Source organism: Sipha flava, unplaced genomic scaffold (assembly GCF_003268045.1).
Source record: "Sipha flava isolate LNK unplaced genomic scaffold, YSA_version1 168_pilon_pilon, whole genome shotgun sequence".
Classification (NCBI taxonomy): Eukaryota; Metazoa; Arthropoda; class Insecta; order Hemiptera; family Aphididae; genus Sipha; species Sipha flava.
This window is the reverse complement of record NW_020271871.1, coordinates 568,247-586,925: the sequence shown is the minus strand read 5'-3', so window position 1 is coordinate 586,925 and position 18,679 is coordinate 568,247. Positions and strand designations below refer to the sequence as shown.

The 18,679-nt window shown below is 28.2% G+C and overlaps 1 protein-coding gene across 1 annotated transcript; it reads left to right on the top strand.

The window, feature by feature from the left end:
* Positions 1-9,348: 9,348 nt before the first annotated feature.
* Positions 9,349-13,987, top strand: LOC112679788 (golgin-84). The gene is made up of 9 exons (XM_025549702.1): positions 9,349-9,542; positions 9,642-9,816; positions 9,883-10,030; positions 10,206-10,440; positions 10,507-10,752; positions 10,819-11,128; positions 11,200-11,254; positions 11,312-11,472; positions 13,751-13,987. Exons 1-9 carry the CDS (start codon positions 9,427-9,429, stop codon positions 13,808-13,810), a joined length of 1,506 nt encoding a protein of 501 aa, XP_025405487.1. The 5' UTR covers positions 9,349-9,426; the 3' UTR covers positions 13,811-13,987.
* The last annotated feature ends 4,692 nt before the right edge of the window (positions 13,988-18,679 follow it).

The window sequence follows — 18,679 nt, the reverse complement described above, 5'->3', positions numbered from 1 at the left end:
CATTGCTACTTTATTTTTGAGTGGATGTAATATTCGTTGCATGAGGCGTGAGAATTCATACGGTTCATTAATTAAACCAAAAACCATTCTTTCAAACTGGCCGGATTCGTTTGGGGTTTGAATGCTGTCTTTTCTTTCGCTGATTCAGACAATGGTACTTGCAGATATCTTGAAGCTAAGTCCATCGTGGTAAACATTTTTGCACCGTATAGGGTCTCTAGGTTTTCATCAATATTTGGCGTTGGAAATACTTTACGTACGGTCTGCGCATTTAGTTTCCGATAATCGATTACTAATCGAGCTTCTCCATTTTTTTTTTTGAAACTAACAATATGGGCGACGCGTACGGAGATTTTGTTTCTGTTACAATCCCAGCATCCTTCCATTCCTTAACTATTTGACTTATGATTTCCCGCTCAGCAAGGCTAACTCGATAAGGTTTGCATACAACCGGTTTTCCATCATCCACGATCTCCATCTCGACCTCACTCGTGCATCCCAACTCATTCAGACTGAACGCGAAACAAGAGCGATATTTATTTAACAGTTCTGTAAGTTCATGAATTTCCTCCTTGGTCATATCTGGTTCATGTTGCACCATATCCACGGTAATGGGTGTTTGATCAGACGTCAGAAGTTCATTCGCGTTTGTATTATATATTAAATCGCCAACTTAACGCCCTTACTCAAAGTTGTCTCTATTACGTTGTCGTTGATAAGCATGATCTCGATCTGTTCGTTATTAACTTTGACTTTAACCATCGACGCACTTTTCGGTGGTAATATCTTGGTATCACGTACTATTTTCGCACCATACTTGACCAAGTTACCGCATATGTTGTCTTCTTCTTCAAAGGGAAATCGCATACCGTAAGTGAATAACAGTCGGTCTTTATTTTTGATAAAAGATACATTCTCGCAGTCAGTAAAAGTTCTACCAACTATGATATCATACTTTTGAATGTAGTCGTCGACGACAATTAATGATATTCGCTCACTTACTTCGTCGATTTTCATGACTGCACTTGTTTGCCCATAGCTGGTAACAGTTTGAGCATTATCATACACGCACATCGTGATCGCCTTTGGTTCTATTAGTAGTCCGTGCTGATCAGCTACTGATCTACGAATGATTGTATATGCACTCCCCGTATCGATAAGTCCGATTATCGGTTATTCATTACCGTTGATATTTACGTCTTTCATGTAAAATATAATCTGTCCCGTAGCACTCGGGCTGACAAGACTGACATCGGAGGTAACAGTTTTACAATATTTCGCAGTATGACCTTCAGTATTGCACCTTGTACACTTTAAGGGTTGACGTGGTCGTGTACATTCACGCGAAATGTGTCCTGTAAGGTGACAGTTATAGCATCGCGGACCTACGTTCGTTTTCATTGTCGAACGAGTTGTCGAATGAGTCTGCATCGCACGCGTTCTAGGACTACGCTCATATGCAATCATTTTCGCGGGTTTCTCCGATGTATAGTTATGTATAGTTATGACACGTCGACCCTGTGACGTAACCGGTCGGAATAGTTCACTTCTGTTTTGATCAACTTCCGCAAACATTAGAATATCTGCCAACAGTTCAGGTTCGGTAATATGACTATTACTTAACAATGCAGCGCACATTTGTTTCGAACGTAACCCTATACACACCATTTTCTTTACCTCCGCCGGGCACAGTCCCAGTCGTCGACAAAGCCGCACCTTTTCGTTAAAATACGTGTATACAGTTTCATCTTCCTGTTGTATACGTTCATTCATTTTCTTCTACGATTCTGTCTTATTTTCCGCACACATAAACATTGATTCGAATGACGAGATAAATTTGTCATACGTATTCAGTTCAGCCATGTGGCTCAAATACCAATGTTTAGCCGGATCTTCAAGGTGTGAACGGGCGGCTTCTAAAATACATATTTCCGACCATCGATTTAAGATGGCTGCTGTTTTTAATGCATTTATCCATTCCGTAGCTAGATCAGTATCGCCGGACTCGCCGTTAAACATGGGTACTGTTTGTTTATAGTTCGGAACCATTGTCGGTTCCAACGGTTCCGTCCGTGGTATATTTTGTTCTATTAGTTTCGTAACGATCGTGTCCACTTGCTGTTCGCGCAAACAATTCTGTTCTAATATCGCACGCATGAACTCTTGAAATTCGGTCCGGGATAATTCGTCGGTCGTTAGATTCTTTGTATTCGTTTCCATCATTTTCGACGAGAAAAAAAATATATCTCTGATAGCACACAGTAAACAACGTTTTTTTTTTTTTTTTACTGATGATAATGATACGCACCGATTACCACTTCTACCCCAAGGTGTGGTAACTTATTTATGGTTACACATTTCTAACCTATACACTACGCACGTCACACACGCAAACACGACAAATATCAAACCACGCGAACACGGACGTAATTTCGCATCCCACTTCTGAAATGTTATATATTATATGAAATTCTATCTTTTACACAAAGAAAACGCATAAGAATTAACACTTTTTTTTATTAACTAGGGAGGCAAAGCCCCCCTACGGATTATCAAGGTATACTAAATTTTAGCACCCCTTAAATTGCAGGTCTAGTTGCGCCTATGATCGCCTCTGAGTGCTAAAAATAGATATGGTATACTATGGTCAGCCCGCAGCCGTGACTGCGGCACGATCAACACAAAATATAGATATAAGATAATCACAAACGACATTTACCCCGTATTATTGACAGCGCCTAATGAAATCGATTTCAATATTAGCTTATATTTCTGTTTCTGTCTTATTCGAATCGTCGTTCGTGTTGTTTCGTTTAAATTTATCTACGCGTGTCGTGTTTTTTATCCGAGTTTTATTCGAGTTTACACATCATGAATCCAGTTACAGACGAAATTGTCATGTTGTTGGAAACGCCATTTCGACGTTGGAAGTTTGATAATAAAAATGATTTAATAAAAGTAAATAGGCCTATTCCGATTTTGTCAGTTTTGACTCTTGACAAAAAATCAAGTAAGGTATTCTGTAAATCGTACAATCCAAATTTATATCAATAACACTCTTGGTTATGTGGAAGTCATTATTTACAGAAATTGTTTTGTTGGCCGTGTTTGTTATCGGGTTAAATTTAGTTTGTTTGAAATATTATTGGTTATTATGATTTAAAAAATGTATCTAGGATTATTCAAATACATAAATCATCTAAAGAACATATTCATAATCATTTAGGATTAAAAAATTTAGAAGAAATAGTTTTACTGTAGTAGATTTTGTTAATGAACATGGTAATATATTTAAAAAAAATTATAATGAGAATGTGAGATTGAATCGTTTATTTATGGAATACTTAATTGAATTGGTTTTATTTTTGGGAAAACAAGAGTTAGCATTTCATGGTCATGATGAGAGTAGTGATTCATTAAATAAAGGGAATTTTAGAGAGTTGTTTGATATGCATATTGTTAGGTGTTCTCAAGAAATTCAAAATCATTATAAAAGTATAAAAAACACATTTTTAGGTATGTCCAAGTCTATACAAAATGATTTAATATCATGTATTTCTGATTCCTTAATAAATCAAATAAAAAATGAAATTAGGCAATGTAAATTTTATTCTATTCAAATTGATGATACAACAGATATTAGTCAAAAAAACACAGTGTTCAATTAATATTAGATATGTTACAAATAAATCTGAATCAGTTGAACGCTTCTTGGGTTTTCATAATGTTAGTGGAGACCGCATGGCACAAGGCTTATTTAATTTGGTTTGTTCTATTTTACATGGGTTTGATATAGAAAGTAAATTAGTTGGCCAATGTTATGATGGGGCATGTGTCATGTCTAGGCATTTAACAGGTTTATAGGCTAGAGTTAAAGAACTTGCTCCTAATGCTTTATTTACACACTGTCTAGCTCATAGATTAAATTTGGTATTGCAACATGGTTGTAATATAAATGCTAAATGTCATATATTTTTTGCTAATATAACTGGTATCGCTGCTTATTTTCACAATTCCACCTCGCATACTAATGTAAATAATATTATAGGGAAACAAATTCCTCAATTCGTTCAAACTAGATGGTCTTCAAGTTCAAAAATTTTAAATACAGTAGTTAATGCGTGGTCAGGGTTTATAAATGTTTTTGATTTTATTAGTAAATATCCAACATCTTCATCTGAATCTATTTGTGGTGCTATAGGTCATTTAAAAAATGTAAAAACTTTTGAATTTGTTTTTTTATCACTCATATTTAATAATATATTCTTGTATACTGATAATTTATTTAACGTTCTTCAGAATAAATCATTTGATATGGAATTTTGCTTAAGAAAAATAAATGTAACATATGATCTTATAAATAAAAAAAGAAAAGATCCTGAATTTTTAAAATTATTTAATCAAGCAGTTACTCTTACAAAACCCCCAAAAGCTACAAGAAATTAAACAATCGATCAAATTTTAAAATATTATTTTATGAAATAATTGATAATATTCTAATGCAATTACATACCAGATTTCAAGACACAAATAAATTACTTTTATTACAGTTAGCTGATGTAACTAAGTTTAAAGAATATTCTTGTAAATTTCCAGAAAATGCTTTAAATAATTTTTAAGGTTTTGTACAGTGATGTAAAATATCAAAATTTATTACACATTTATGACATGGTTAAAATGATTGAACAAGATATATTGAAAGACATTTTACCTGAAATTTATAAATTATTTATTCTTATTTTGACCATACCAGCAAATAGTGTATCAAATGAAAGAAGTTTCTCTAGTCTCAAAAGAATTAAAACCTATTCTCGAAATAGTATTTCACAAATTCATTTAAGTTCTCTCGCTATACTATCAATTGAAAAGTCCTTGATTCATCAACTCAAAGAAACTGAATCATTTTATGATAATATTATAAACATATATGCTAATCAAAAAGATAGGAGTATAAATTTAACATACAAAACATAAGAATTTAATTTGTTTTATTTAATTCATAGTTTCAGGACTAGGCATACTAAAAATCTTTTTCAAAACTAGGAATACTAAAAAAGTCCTTTTTATTACAACCAAATATTTAAAAACTCACTTTATTATTCATTAATTATGATATTATTTACTATACAAAACAAGTATTATTAGTTATAATTATTTTTATGTTTTTAAATTCCATTATTAAGAAATTTAATTTTTGTTATGAAGGGGGGGGGGTTGATACATAAGTTGCCTCACTAAAAAAATACAATCAAAACCGCCACTGTCATAGTTGACCCGGACGTAGTGAATGCTAATCCACTGGTCTTATACGATTCACCTTGACATTTTAGATTGATGCTACTTGTATTTTGTGCCCCCAACCCTGGATTACTTATATAACCAGTTAAACTCGTGGATTCCGCATTTTACATATATCATAATAACGCCTTTCTATAATATTTGTTTTAATATTTGTTATGTACTATGTGTCGTCTCTACAATATAACTCGCAAGGACCTACATCTATGTATGTCCGTAACAATAAATTATAAATAATATTAAAAATAATAATCCATATTACATTTACTTAAAAATTTAGAAATAAAACTTACCTTTATTTGAATCAACCTTTTTAAAATAATTTAGTAAACTATTATTCAACGTACAAATTCAGATTTCTGTCACAACTACAATAGTTTTTATTATTTTTATAACAAACTTTTTAAGAGCGTGGTTGGCGGACATCTTAATACAAAAACGATAATATATTTCCAGACGATATAAGTATTTAACCAATAACCATATTATCATGGAAAAATAAAATGGAATGATATCTAACCTCTAATACTAAGCCAGGTTCACACAACACCGCGATCTTAGAAGATACAATGATGTAACATCATAGTTCAACCAATCGGAGATAATTATTTTAGAAGACACGACACGGCACGGTGTAGTGTGAACTTGGCTTAATTATCTCCGATTAGCTGAACCATGTTGTTACATTAAGGTATACTGTATAATAAATCACAAGTTACCTCACTAACCATATGTTACCATGAAGTTGATTTCAGCCAACTTCTGAACGTGTAATTACTGATTTTAACAAGCGTCTAGTCACAGGGAATACGAATGGTTGCAAAATAGGAGCGCCTAAACACAGGAATGCAGCTTATGCATTCTGCGCATGCGCGTAATTTATTCACCACTATCATAATGTTAGGCTGTTATCAATATATTATATCAAATCACTATAATACGATAATAATATTACTATAATAATATGAGTTTTCAAACAAACTATTCAAAATTTGAACATACTACTTACGTATTTAACACTTTTTTTTTGTGCTTTCAGTAAATTTCAATAAATAAATCATTATACATATCAGATACATTTTTAAAAAAAAAATCAAAACAGCAACAACTATCTAATATGTTGAGATGGCTTTTAATGTTTATTTTTATCTACATTTACCCAATTACCTATTTGAACATTTCATAAACCAGACTTTATCAACATGTATTACACAAAGGCTATTTACTAAATGTTTTATTGAGTATTAATAAAACAATTCACAAACATCTTACACATAAAAATTCAATATCATCTAATATATATATATTATATATATTATATATAATATATAAACTGTGCTCGACTTGGGGGGCACGCAGGGGGACGGAGTACCCCAACTAGTTTTCAGAAATTTCAGCGTCCCCCTACTATTATTACGCTATAATCATAACGCTCAGTCAGTTTTGGGGACGTCCTTTTTTTTTAAAGTAAATAGAGTTCCCCTTCTTTAATTTTGCCAAGTCGATCACTGTATATAAATGATATTATCTTAATAGTAAGTACAAGTATGAATTATTGAAACCAACCAGTGTAGTGTGCCGAGTTGTGAGTTCAACACAGTTACACAATATTAGGATGTAAGGATTTTATAGTTAGATTAATAACTTTATCAAGAATACTTATTACGGTATTACTTATATTTTATTTAACACTTTTTAATTTAACATCAACTTAGACAAAGTAAATGATAGTAACAAATATAAGCGGAGCGTATGTATACATTTGATTGCTAATGCTGTTTTGTAACTTTTTCCTATTCGAGATTTTACGATTCGCACGTGGTTCATATTACTTCTATTAATTTGCTTATAGTTATAATTGTAAATTTTAATTACGCAGTAACTATAAAATACATATGAAAAAATATTATGTATACATAATATATTACACTAGAGTTGAAACTAAACATCTCAGTAATATACTACTACTACAAAAAAAAAAAAATTATAACGAAACTGAACATTATTATTTAAAAACTAAAATAAAATGACAATATATTATTTACATAGAATGTACGTAGTTAAATTTTTAATAGTTTTATTCATAACTCATATTATTATAATAATATTACCATAGTATTATAGTGATTTGATGTGATATATTGATTACAGCTCATTGAGTAACTATGGAACAACCTAACATTATGATAATGGTGAATAAATTATGCGCATGCGCAGAATGCTTAAGGTGCATTCCTGTGTTTAGACACTCCTTGCAAGATGGCCGACTTCGTTATCATTATCAGTTATCACAGATTTTATTATAACCTTATTAAAGTTATTATATCACTTATATAAGTAATAGAGTAATATATAATATATCACTTTATTATAGTTATAATTAATAAATAATAATTAATTTTCAAATAAGTTATAATTGCTGTATGTGGAAATATGAATTGTACAGTAGGACTTCCTTTATACGGTGTTTCTGCTTCTTGTCTGACCATATAATATAGTATAAAAAAAAATATATATAATTTTATGAGTACATTATTTAATATGACAATAATTAGTTGTAAAATAAGTTTTAATTATTATAAAATAAAAAAATTATGTTGTGAGACGTGAGTACAATATTCAATGTGATTATAATTCTTAATAGTTAGTTAATAATAATTAGTGTTTAAATAAATATTAATAAAATAATAAAATAAAAACGATGAAATGGGTGTCGATGGTTTTGGTATTCGTGAAATAGTCCAAGAGATTAAAAATATTAGATCAGTTTATTATCAATAATTGAAAAAAATAAATAAATTTAAAAAATCAGGAGCATCTGCAATTGATATGTGTGAACTGGGGGTCGTAAATTATTGGTTGTGCAATTCAATCGGTCGTGAGACATGCACAGAACGAGTAGTATTCTCGCTCAGTTTACGACTCCGTGTGAACCCGGCTTAAGTATTAAAAAAAAAAAAAAATAAAAAATTAAAGAATCGACTGTTAGGCGGTGCGAAGTTCGCGGGTCAACTAGTATATATATATTAAAAAAATATGTTTTTTTAAAATACTATAATTATAATATTACTCCTTAAATCCTATAATTGCGATAAAAATGTCTGCAGGTGCCTATGCACCATGGATTCAATATGAGTTATATTAAAAAGTTTATTTTTATCTAAATTGAGTTTTATGTATATTGGAATTGAAATATCGATCACGAAAACAGGAGTAAAACAAATGTAATAACCTAACACAATATAATATGTAGTGCTCGAATTGGGAAAAATTAAGTAGAGGAGCTCAGTCCAACGATTCGAAAACTGCGTTCCACGTGCGCAATTATTTAACACAGACCCGTAGGGGCTTCGTCCCTCGCCCCTACCCTCCTCCAATCTTACATATATTTTGAATACTACTTTTCAGCTAAACAAATATTTAAATTCCAAATATAATATATTTTGATAGCAATACCAACAATACCAACACCCTACATGTTACAATAGAAAATAAAAATAATATAATAGTTAACATACTTGTAGGCGATCAGGCAGTTTCATGAATCGAATAATATAAGCATATACTTAGTTTTTGTTTTTATCTATTTTTACTCTTTAGTGCGGGCCACGGCCGAATATAAGTCGTGGTGCGGGCATTTATTTTTTTCCGAAATGCCGATATCGTCAATCGCCAATATTAATAACAAACCGTACAATGTATAAAGTATAATACACCAAATTCACAGACATTGCTATTTATATTTTTCCAGAAATGACGATGTTGTCCCCTATCATAATCACCATATAATCTTTAATTATGAAAATAGTTTTGATTTATAAAAATCGTAAAATTCGTTTTCAAATTGACGTAAATTGAAATTCACATAAAAATTATTTTAGATATCTATTAGGATGAACGTGGCGTCCCCCGTTCAGGTGAAAAAATGTAGTTAGGAAATCTCGAATCTTGAGTTTTCCAAATCAAATAAAATTTTTGAAGTCATAAGTCTTTTGTAGCGCGCTCTAGTTGTGAATAATCATGATAAGAGATATTGGTAAAATAAATGGATAATGATAATTGATAATTACATTAGTGAAAGTAGCAAAATTAAGTATTGTAAATATCCAAATTACAGTAATAACTGCCATGTCTTGGCTCATAGACCTAGCTGGTAAAGCAGAACATTATCTGGAAAAAATCGATCAGAACACAGCTGTAGTCTTACAAAACCAAAAAGAGAAACCATCAAAAGATGTTTTTAAGTATTGAGTTTTTATAAATTTATATGTAGCCATCAGCATTCACAAACTTAGTTTAATAATTATCTTCATGTTAAATGCTTACTATTTTTATTTTTAAAGAACGCCAGAAGTGTCAGAAAATGTATCAATAGATATCGAAAGTAAACCTATAACATCAGTACCCAGTTCCCCGGCAACCAAGTCATTACTGAAAAAACCGAAAAATGATGCTCGCATATCAGATGAACATTTACTCCAATATTTAAATAGCCAGGATTCTGCTATAAAATCTCAAGTTTGTTACAGTTGTTTTTAATTATTTATTTTTATTGGACACTAATAACATTAACATTATAATTAGTATGAAGGTCATTCCACTTCTATGGATAATTCAATTGATTCAATATCCATACCGTTGACAGAAGAAAACCATATGCTTAAAAATGAAATAAGAACATTAAATAATGAGATGTCATTGTTACAATATAAATTGAAAACAGCAGATAAAGGTAAGTCATTTGGATCGTTAATGATTTATTTGAAATTAATTAGTTGTTCAGTGATGTGCTTACATGGTAAGCTGACTAGATATGGACTAAATCACTTTGTTAATATGATTTGAACTTTGTTAATTTGATTGTTATTGTGTTTTACAGTTAATTAATTTTTCATTATTATTTATAGATATTAGCCAAATTGCAATAGAACTTGAAGTAAATAAAAGGCATTCAGCTAATTTAGAAAAGGAATTGCAAGAAGCTCAAGTTCAATTACGAAATGCTCAGGATGTTATGTTCCGTTTAAAAGAAAAATCGAAAAAAACAGATCCTGTTTCTGTAGATCACAATTTAATTTCTGATAGTAATCAAATGCATGAAAATCAAATGCTGCAGAAAGAAATAGCTTCATTGCTCAAAAAGTATGTAGGGAACAACAAAATGTATTCCATTTTATCTTATTATTTTTATTTTTTACCATTATTTAGAATTGAGGTAGATGAATTAAAAAAAACTGATTTAGCTGCAGAAAAATTAAACTTGGAAATGGCACTCAATAATATTCAGTTCGAGAATAAAAACTCAGTGAAGAGAGAACAGTTTTTAAACTTATCCACTGAATGTAATACAATAACTTCTCTTACCAAAACAAATTTAAATAATATTGTCCAAAAACTAAAAGATTGTTTGAATGAATTAGAAACAGTTAATGTATCAGCAATCACTGACCAAGGGTAACATTTGTTTAAATTAGTCTCTTTTTTTCCATTAATAATGAATATTAATTATAATTGTTAAAGGTCTCCAAGTTACTCAGAATTGGAATACTCAAACATATTAACCAAATTAAATGTCATGAAAAGCAATTTACTTTCTATTGATTGTGGATTACAGAAGTCTCTACACGATCTTAGTAGTTTTAAAGAGAGACTTGCAAATTTAGATTCAGAGCCTCTTCCAGAAAATACTTGTAATAATCACTCAGATATAAAAGAAGCAATGAACGAACAATTGTTATCACTTAAAAAAATGGTAGCATTTAAGCAAGCTGAATTAGAACAAGTTTTAGCTGAAAAACATTCAATGGCAATTAGAATTGAAAGCTTAGAGGTATTAATTAATTAATATTTATAAGATTGTTGATTTACGTTAAATATTAACCTTTTTTAAAAATATTTCAGACAAGATTAAAGAAAGAAACTAATATATCAATCAATGTTAATGATACAGATGATGGTAAAAATGGTTTAGAAAATTATTTAACTTAATAATTATAAATGTTTAATCTTACAGCAAAAGCTAAAGTACCTCATTTTATGTTGGAAAATGCGTTTGATACTAGTGTAGCTAGAAGAGTAAAACGTGCTTATACTAGCTTAGATTCATTTGGTTTACGTACAGGAATGTATTTACGGAGATATCCATTGTTAAGAACTATATTATTTTTATATGTGGTAAGTATTTTTCAATAATTTTTATTTGATTTTATTTTATTAAACACATTTTATAAAATGTGAAATTTTTTTTTTATTAAATTATTTTCATGAATAATTAATAATGAATAATTAAACTTCTGTTTTAACAGTTGAATTAATTAGATAACTTATTTATTCCATATAGTATTAATTACAACTAATAAATTAAAATAAATATATTGTTTAAAACAATTTGATTCACAAGTAAACATATATCACTTATTTTTTTTATGAAACATATATTTAATTGATAAGATTGCAATGAAATTTACATACTAGTACAAAAACTTGGTTTATTTTAAGATCATTTTTTTGATCATTATCATTGATTGATTAAGTTATTGATGCCTTCCCTTTTCCTTTGTCTCTATGGGTATTTTAAAATCCCTATACGATTTTATATTGGTGTCTTCCATTACTTGTTTTGTGAACAATGGTCTAGATCAATGGTTTTCAACCTTTTTAACAATGCGGCACACTTCATCTCCAACAAAATTTTTGTAGCACACCAATTCATACATTATGTCAGGGGTGGCCAAATTGCGGCTCGCGAGCTGCATGTGACCCTCGTCATAGTCGTATGCGGCTCGCGGTCTTATTTACAAAAAGCAAAATATTTTAATTTTTTTGTATACATTTGTAAAAAAAAAAATTTTATTGCATGGATACGAGGCTATAGTGTACAGAATAAAAAAAAAAAAAATTATTTATATGAATAATAAATTAAAAAATTAAACATCAAGTTAAATTTGTTTGCGTGGTATTTTTTTCATGTCCACTTTTTAGTAAGCTTCTTAAGATTTGGTTGAATTGATGTAAGAGTAGTTCTTAGTAATTCTGTGAGATGATCATTAGTCAAATTTTAACGATATTTTGACTTAATTATTTATATATATATGTTTATCAACTGTTAGCTTTCTTAATTACTTTTGTAGTATAGAAGTACCGATTAGATAATTTGACTCTTAATATAATCTTATTAATACATGTGGCTCGTGTACATAGACATGTTGGCCACCCCTGCATTATGTGAACCATATTTTATATATATATATATATATATATACTATTTACAGTCTAATCTATTGGAGGGTTATTTATTGTGAAATATATTAATACAATTGATCGATCAAGACGGCTGCGACGGGCATACTTACATTAAATAATATTATATGTTTTTTCGATTAGTTCGATCAGTTTTCATCTTGAATATCAATAATAAGCTGGTAAATACATACTTATAAAACAATTTATAGATTTATGACGGCACATTAAAAGAACGCTCGCGGCACACCAATGTGCCGCAGTACACTGGTTGGGAACTACTGATCTAGATCCTCCCCTTTTTTGCTTACCTATTAATTTTCTTTTAATTAATAACAACCTTATATTTGATAGTATGTCAAAAATATTAAATCTTGTTCTGTAGTTGTTTTAATTATTAAAATAAAATATCACTTATAATTATGCACACAGAGCTCTCTAATTTAATTTTATTGAACTATGAAGATACTAAATTTTGCTGTACTTGGTAGACTATTAAAGTTAATACTTTTAAATTCAAAAGCAACAATAAATTATATTTAAAAATCATTTAACTGTCGTAAAACATATTAGAACCTTTAAAAAAAAGTAATTTTTTTTTTTTTTAAGCATTAAAATATAAAAAGTATAAATAATATCTAAGTAATAAATATATCTTATAATAGATTAAACTTACCCATAAAAAGACATGTTTAATATTTGATATTAAAATGTATATTTTTGTATTGTTGATCCTGTATTTAATTTTGAGGTTGACATGTCTAAATTGCAAATTTGTAAAATAAAGACTTAACATTTTAAAATTATTTAAATTCTTTAGCTTGAAAATAATTAATTTATATATTTTTGTGTGGTATATTTATTTATTTACTGATGTATAAATATAGTTTGATAATTTTGTTTATTATGAAAATAGCATTATATTAGTGTTATTATTTATTGAGAGAATTATGTTACTGTATTTATTGTAGATAAATGTTACCCTCCAATAGGAGGTAATTTAAGATTCTTTTTTTAGTGTGACTGCTATAGAATTTTCATTGCATTACCAAAATAAATAAATAAAAATATTTTCACTTTGTTCAAAAATAATTAATGAAACTATAGAATAATCTACTATCTTTGGATCCAATCCTAATTTTATAGTATAAGATGTTTTTTAGTTTGTTGTTAGCTTATAAATTAAAAACATTAATAATTCTATTATTTTCAGGTGTTTCTTCATTTGTGGGTAATGTTGATACTATTTTCATATACTCCAGAGACGAATTAAATTTCTAATCCTTATTTTAACTGAGCATCTGTACATTTAACAAATCAAATATAAATGTATTAATTATTAATATATTTTTACTATTTCAAATATATATATATATATATTATTTTTTGTAAGGTCATTTACCAAAAGTTTTACAGGAACAGTTTTTTATTAAATAATATATTTTATTTACAATATTCTTATTATTTTAACAATATCCTTTTAATACTTATCTTTATAATACTAACTCAGTAATTCCCATTTCCAATTTTTCATTATGAAATAAGCAATAATAATAATACAAAAAATAATATTCACTTAGGTAATATTAAGATATTATATAAAATAAGTAAGGAATATATTATGTACAATATTACTATTTAATAGGCGATAAGTAATTATATAATACAGTATAGCACTTTAAATATAAATTAAACGATAAGCGTTTGTACAATATTGATATGCTTTAAACAAGCTTTTCATTTTGAATGATATGCAAATTGAAAAAATACACATAATTGACTAAATTATAAGTGATTTCTTATTATTATATAATTTTTCTCATGACTTATTTTGATTGTTATTTAACACATTCCCACAATAGTTTTTGTTAAATATAATACATTTTGTATGTTTAAAATAAATATTGTCGAATTCAAATACCAGCATAATTTTACTCAGTAAATAACTTATTATATACAGTAGTCACTGTTCACTTTGGTATTGAAAAAACTGATTAAATAATACTATCCAAATATTTTAAAAAAATAACATTTTAATACCTACATTTGTTAAATAAAAATATTGTATTAATGCAATGCTATACATATAGCTATTATATATTTATTTCAAATTAAATAAGAAATATTATCTTATATAACATATATTATTTATATTATGATGTTTTATTATCTATATAACATCATAAGAAAATATTCAAAATATAAACATATTAAAAATTGTTATTTAAAGTGCATAATTAAATTATTTAAAAAAACTTTTAGTGATGACAGTGTTTTATTTACTGTTTAAAGATCACAGACAAAAAAAACTTTTATATTTGTTATGAGAAACAAAATTCATGGAGCAATGATAAACATTTTTCCTTAAAATTCATTGGGATTCTTTAATTTCTGTATAAATTTAAGATTTTTATTAATAGAAATTTAGGAAAGAATATTGTTAGAACAAATAGCTTATTAAACAATACATATTTGTACTAAACTGTACTAAGATATTTACATTTTTAAATCTTTTATTTTTAAACATACCAGATAAGAAATAACACCAATCATTTAAATTAGGTATGGTTATTTATTATTATTTCTCAAATTACAAATATACCCCCGAAAAATATTATAATAAATAACTTGAAGAGTATTTAATATTAAATTTTCAAAAAAAAGGAAAAAGATTTCAAATAACATTTTAGTATTTTAAATTAAGACATTTATTTAAAATATTTACTAGACATAAATTATAACAAATGAGTGTCATTTTTAGTCTATTCTTTGGTAAATTTAAAATTCAAAATTAATAATTCTTTAATATAGTTGTTGGTTGAATGATAGGTCAATATTTCTTTTATAATTAAAATTAATTAAAAAATAACTTTTTTTAAAACTTCAAATATATTTTCTGCAATTCAAACTGATTCTGTAATTATGCAATCCATTTGGTGATATTATAGGTGAATCAGTGGTGAGTTGGTAAGTGTGTTTGCTATAATAAAAATGTTTCCTCAAATTTATTTTTAAGAACCTTTATTTTTAGATTTTTACTATTATCTACTGTATGTAGTAGGTATAATATTTATTATTCTTTGAGATATAAAATTAACTTTTCAATACAATAAAAATTAGGCATCACATACTTAATTGGTATTTGTCTAAATACTGTTACATAATGTTGATTTTATGCCCCTCAAATTTATTACATCATAGGCGTCACTGAGGGGTATCAAGAGGTATCTTTGCTACCTAAAAAAAAAGTTATTATTCAAGTGTGTACAAACCGTACGTTATAGACCATCTATTATTGTGATTATATCGAAAATAATTATATTTTGTGATAAGTCCAATACAACCAACATCAAAATGGAGAAATACAGTGATGATGATGACATCGATCTTACGAAGGTGGATCTGACATCTCCCACCATAGTGAACACACCCTGATACAATACACCAAGTATACCATAGGCCATTGTGTCTCACGAGATTTTAAAATGAATAAGAACATTGCCCTAGAGTTTAGAAGAAAATTCGGTAAAGTAGAACAACTTAAGAATCAAAATAAAAAATTAACAGAAATAACAAGTGTAACATCAGAAAGAAGAACCGTAATTTTTTAATAATTAAAGAATACTTTTGGCAAAAATTATGCTAATCATGCTATAAAAACATATTTTTAACGCTAAAAAATCTTAGACAATTTTGCGTAACTCAAAATATTACAAACATAGCACTACCTCAAAATTCTTGTGGAATAGATGGTCTCGAATGGAATGAAATACGCACTATGATCAGGTAAATTTTTAAGCTCTCAAATCAAAATTCTATTATTCACCAATGACGAATACTCTAAAGATGAGAAAAAAAATCATCATAAAAGAATTCCATGAGACCCCTCTAAGAGGCCATCAGGGGGTTTCTCGTACAATGAAACGCATAATACAACACTATACTTTGAAAGGACTAAATGCAGATATAAAAGAATATATAAAATTATGTGCATCCTGTCAAAAGAACAAGAGTAGTAACCACAGTATTCAACAACCTATGGTTGTTACTACTACAGCAGGGAGAACATTTGAAATTTTTTTTTTAAATATAGTTGGACTTGTAGACCTTTCATGTAAAAGTAATTCATATATTCTAACTATACAATATGATCTCTCAAAATATTCGACGGTGGTACCTTTACCAGATCATACGGCCAACACGGTTTCACAAGCATTTATAGAACATTTTGTTTGTTTACATGGAATTCCGAACTCAATTGTCACCGACCAAGGTCGGGAGTTCATGGGCAAAGTATTTTCAGCTTGTTGTAAATTACTCAAAATTAAAAAAATTAATACTACTGCTTATCATTCTCAGTCGAATGGTGTGTTAGAAAGGTCACCTAGAACCTCAATAGAGTATCTTAGACACTTTGTACAAAACAAAAAACAAGACTGGGATCAGTACGTCGCTTATGCTATGTTCGTTTATAACAGTTCAGTCCATACGGCTACAGGTTTCCAACCACATGAACTCGTATATGGGTATCCTATTGAAGTACCCCATACATTAAGTAAAATATCACAAAAATCCTACAAATACGAGGATTACACAAATGAACTACGTCAAAAGATGCAAGAATCATTTAAATTAGCAAAAGATCGTCTTATAGATAAAAAATAGAAAACTAAAGAACAATATGATAAGAAAATACATGAGATTACAGGAAAAATAGGAGACATGGTTCTATTAAAGGACCGTACCCATAAAGGAAAATTTAACCCAAAATGGCTGGGTCCCTTCGCCATAACAATTATACATGATAACAAAAATATTTCGATTAAAAAAGGACAGCAAGAAATAAAAGTCCATAAAACTGAATTAAAAATAAATAATTCTTAGCAGATTTCAAACAAATATTTTTCTTTTCTATTAATTTCATCTCAATGTAAATAATTCAACTAAGATGCACTATGTACATTGTACATATATAAATATCATACAAAAATAATGCCATCATGTTAGTTTCAAACAATTCTTCTCATACCAAAAGGTTTTATCCAATATGAAGTTAAAAATATTCAACATCCGGCAGGAATTTATTATCAAGCTATAACAAGTGTAGGATTGTCTAATACTCATTGGCATTTACTTAACTATTTGAATATAACTAACTATAATGAAAATTTCGAGAAAATAAAAAATTATAAATTATATTATATTACTTATATTAATATAAGTTGAAACGGCATGTATACATTAGGAAAACAATTAGAAATTCTATATAATATATATTCTAAATCTATGTTATCTAATTTAAATTCTTCCCTTATAGCGTTAGCAGAAAATGAAGAGATTTTAACCAAAAAATATAATTACTTGATTAGTGAAATTGTAACAGAAATAGAAAATCTAATTCTAATACAATATACGTTAGAAACAAAAAGACTAGAAAGCGTGGTAAATACCGCTATTCACGGATCAATCCATTCTAGCTTATTAGATTCTTTTACTTTGAAAGTACAACTAAAATAAATTGAATCGCAACTACCAAAAGGAGCAACTTTAATTATATAATTAAACCTATCAGTGTATTATCACATTTCATTTTACTTTTCGAGAGACGAACTCAACGATACCTGGTGTCAACGGATCAACCCGGTGAGACCATAACACGGGCTATAAGATAGTGGTACACTATACGTCATACCATGAAAATTCTTTTGGCAATTTTTGAAAATGTATTTTTTAACTTTCTAAAAATAAACTTTGCTACCCCAAAATTTGGACGAGTGACGCCCATGGATTACATTATACTAGTATTGATTTCAATAACTGAGATCATTTACACTTATAAAAAAAACTAATACCTATACTAAATATTAGTATTTAACAAATATATTAAACTCGTACTCACACTTTTCGATGATAATAAATGATTTTACGATTGATAAAAATAACCGGGATTATAATAAACAGTGACTATTGTATCTAAAAAAATAAATAAGATATATGAAAAGTTATAGTATTAAAATATTTTTTTTATAAAAATGAGTAATAAAGTAAAAAAATATATTGTTAAAACATATTGGTTTTTAAAATTATTTAGAATAATCACATAAATTATAAGTATACTATATCTATACAAGTGTAATGGTTA

Coding starts and splice junctions, on each gene's coding strand:
- LOC112679788 (XM_025549702.1), top strand. CDS start 9,427: ATGTCTTGGCTCATAGACCTAGCTGGTAAAGCAGAACATTATCTGGAA. Junction 9,817..9,882: donor ATTCTGCTATAAAATCTCAA/GTTTGTTACAGT, acceptor CATTATAATTAG/TATGAAGGTCATTCCACTTC. Junction 11,473..13,750: donor CTATATTATTTTTATATGTG/GTAAGTATTTTT, acceptor TATTATTTTCAG/GTGTTTCTTCATTTGTGGGT.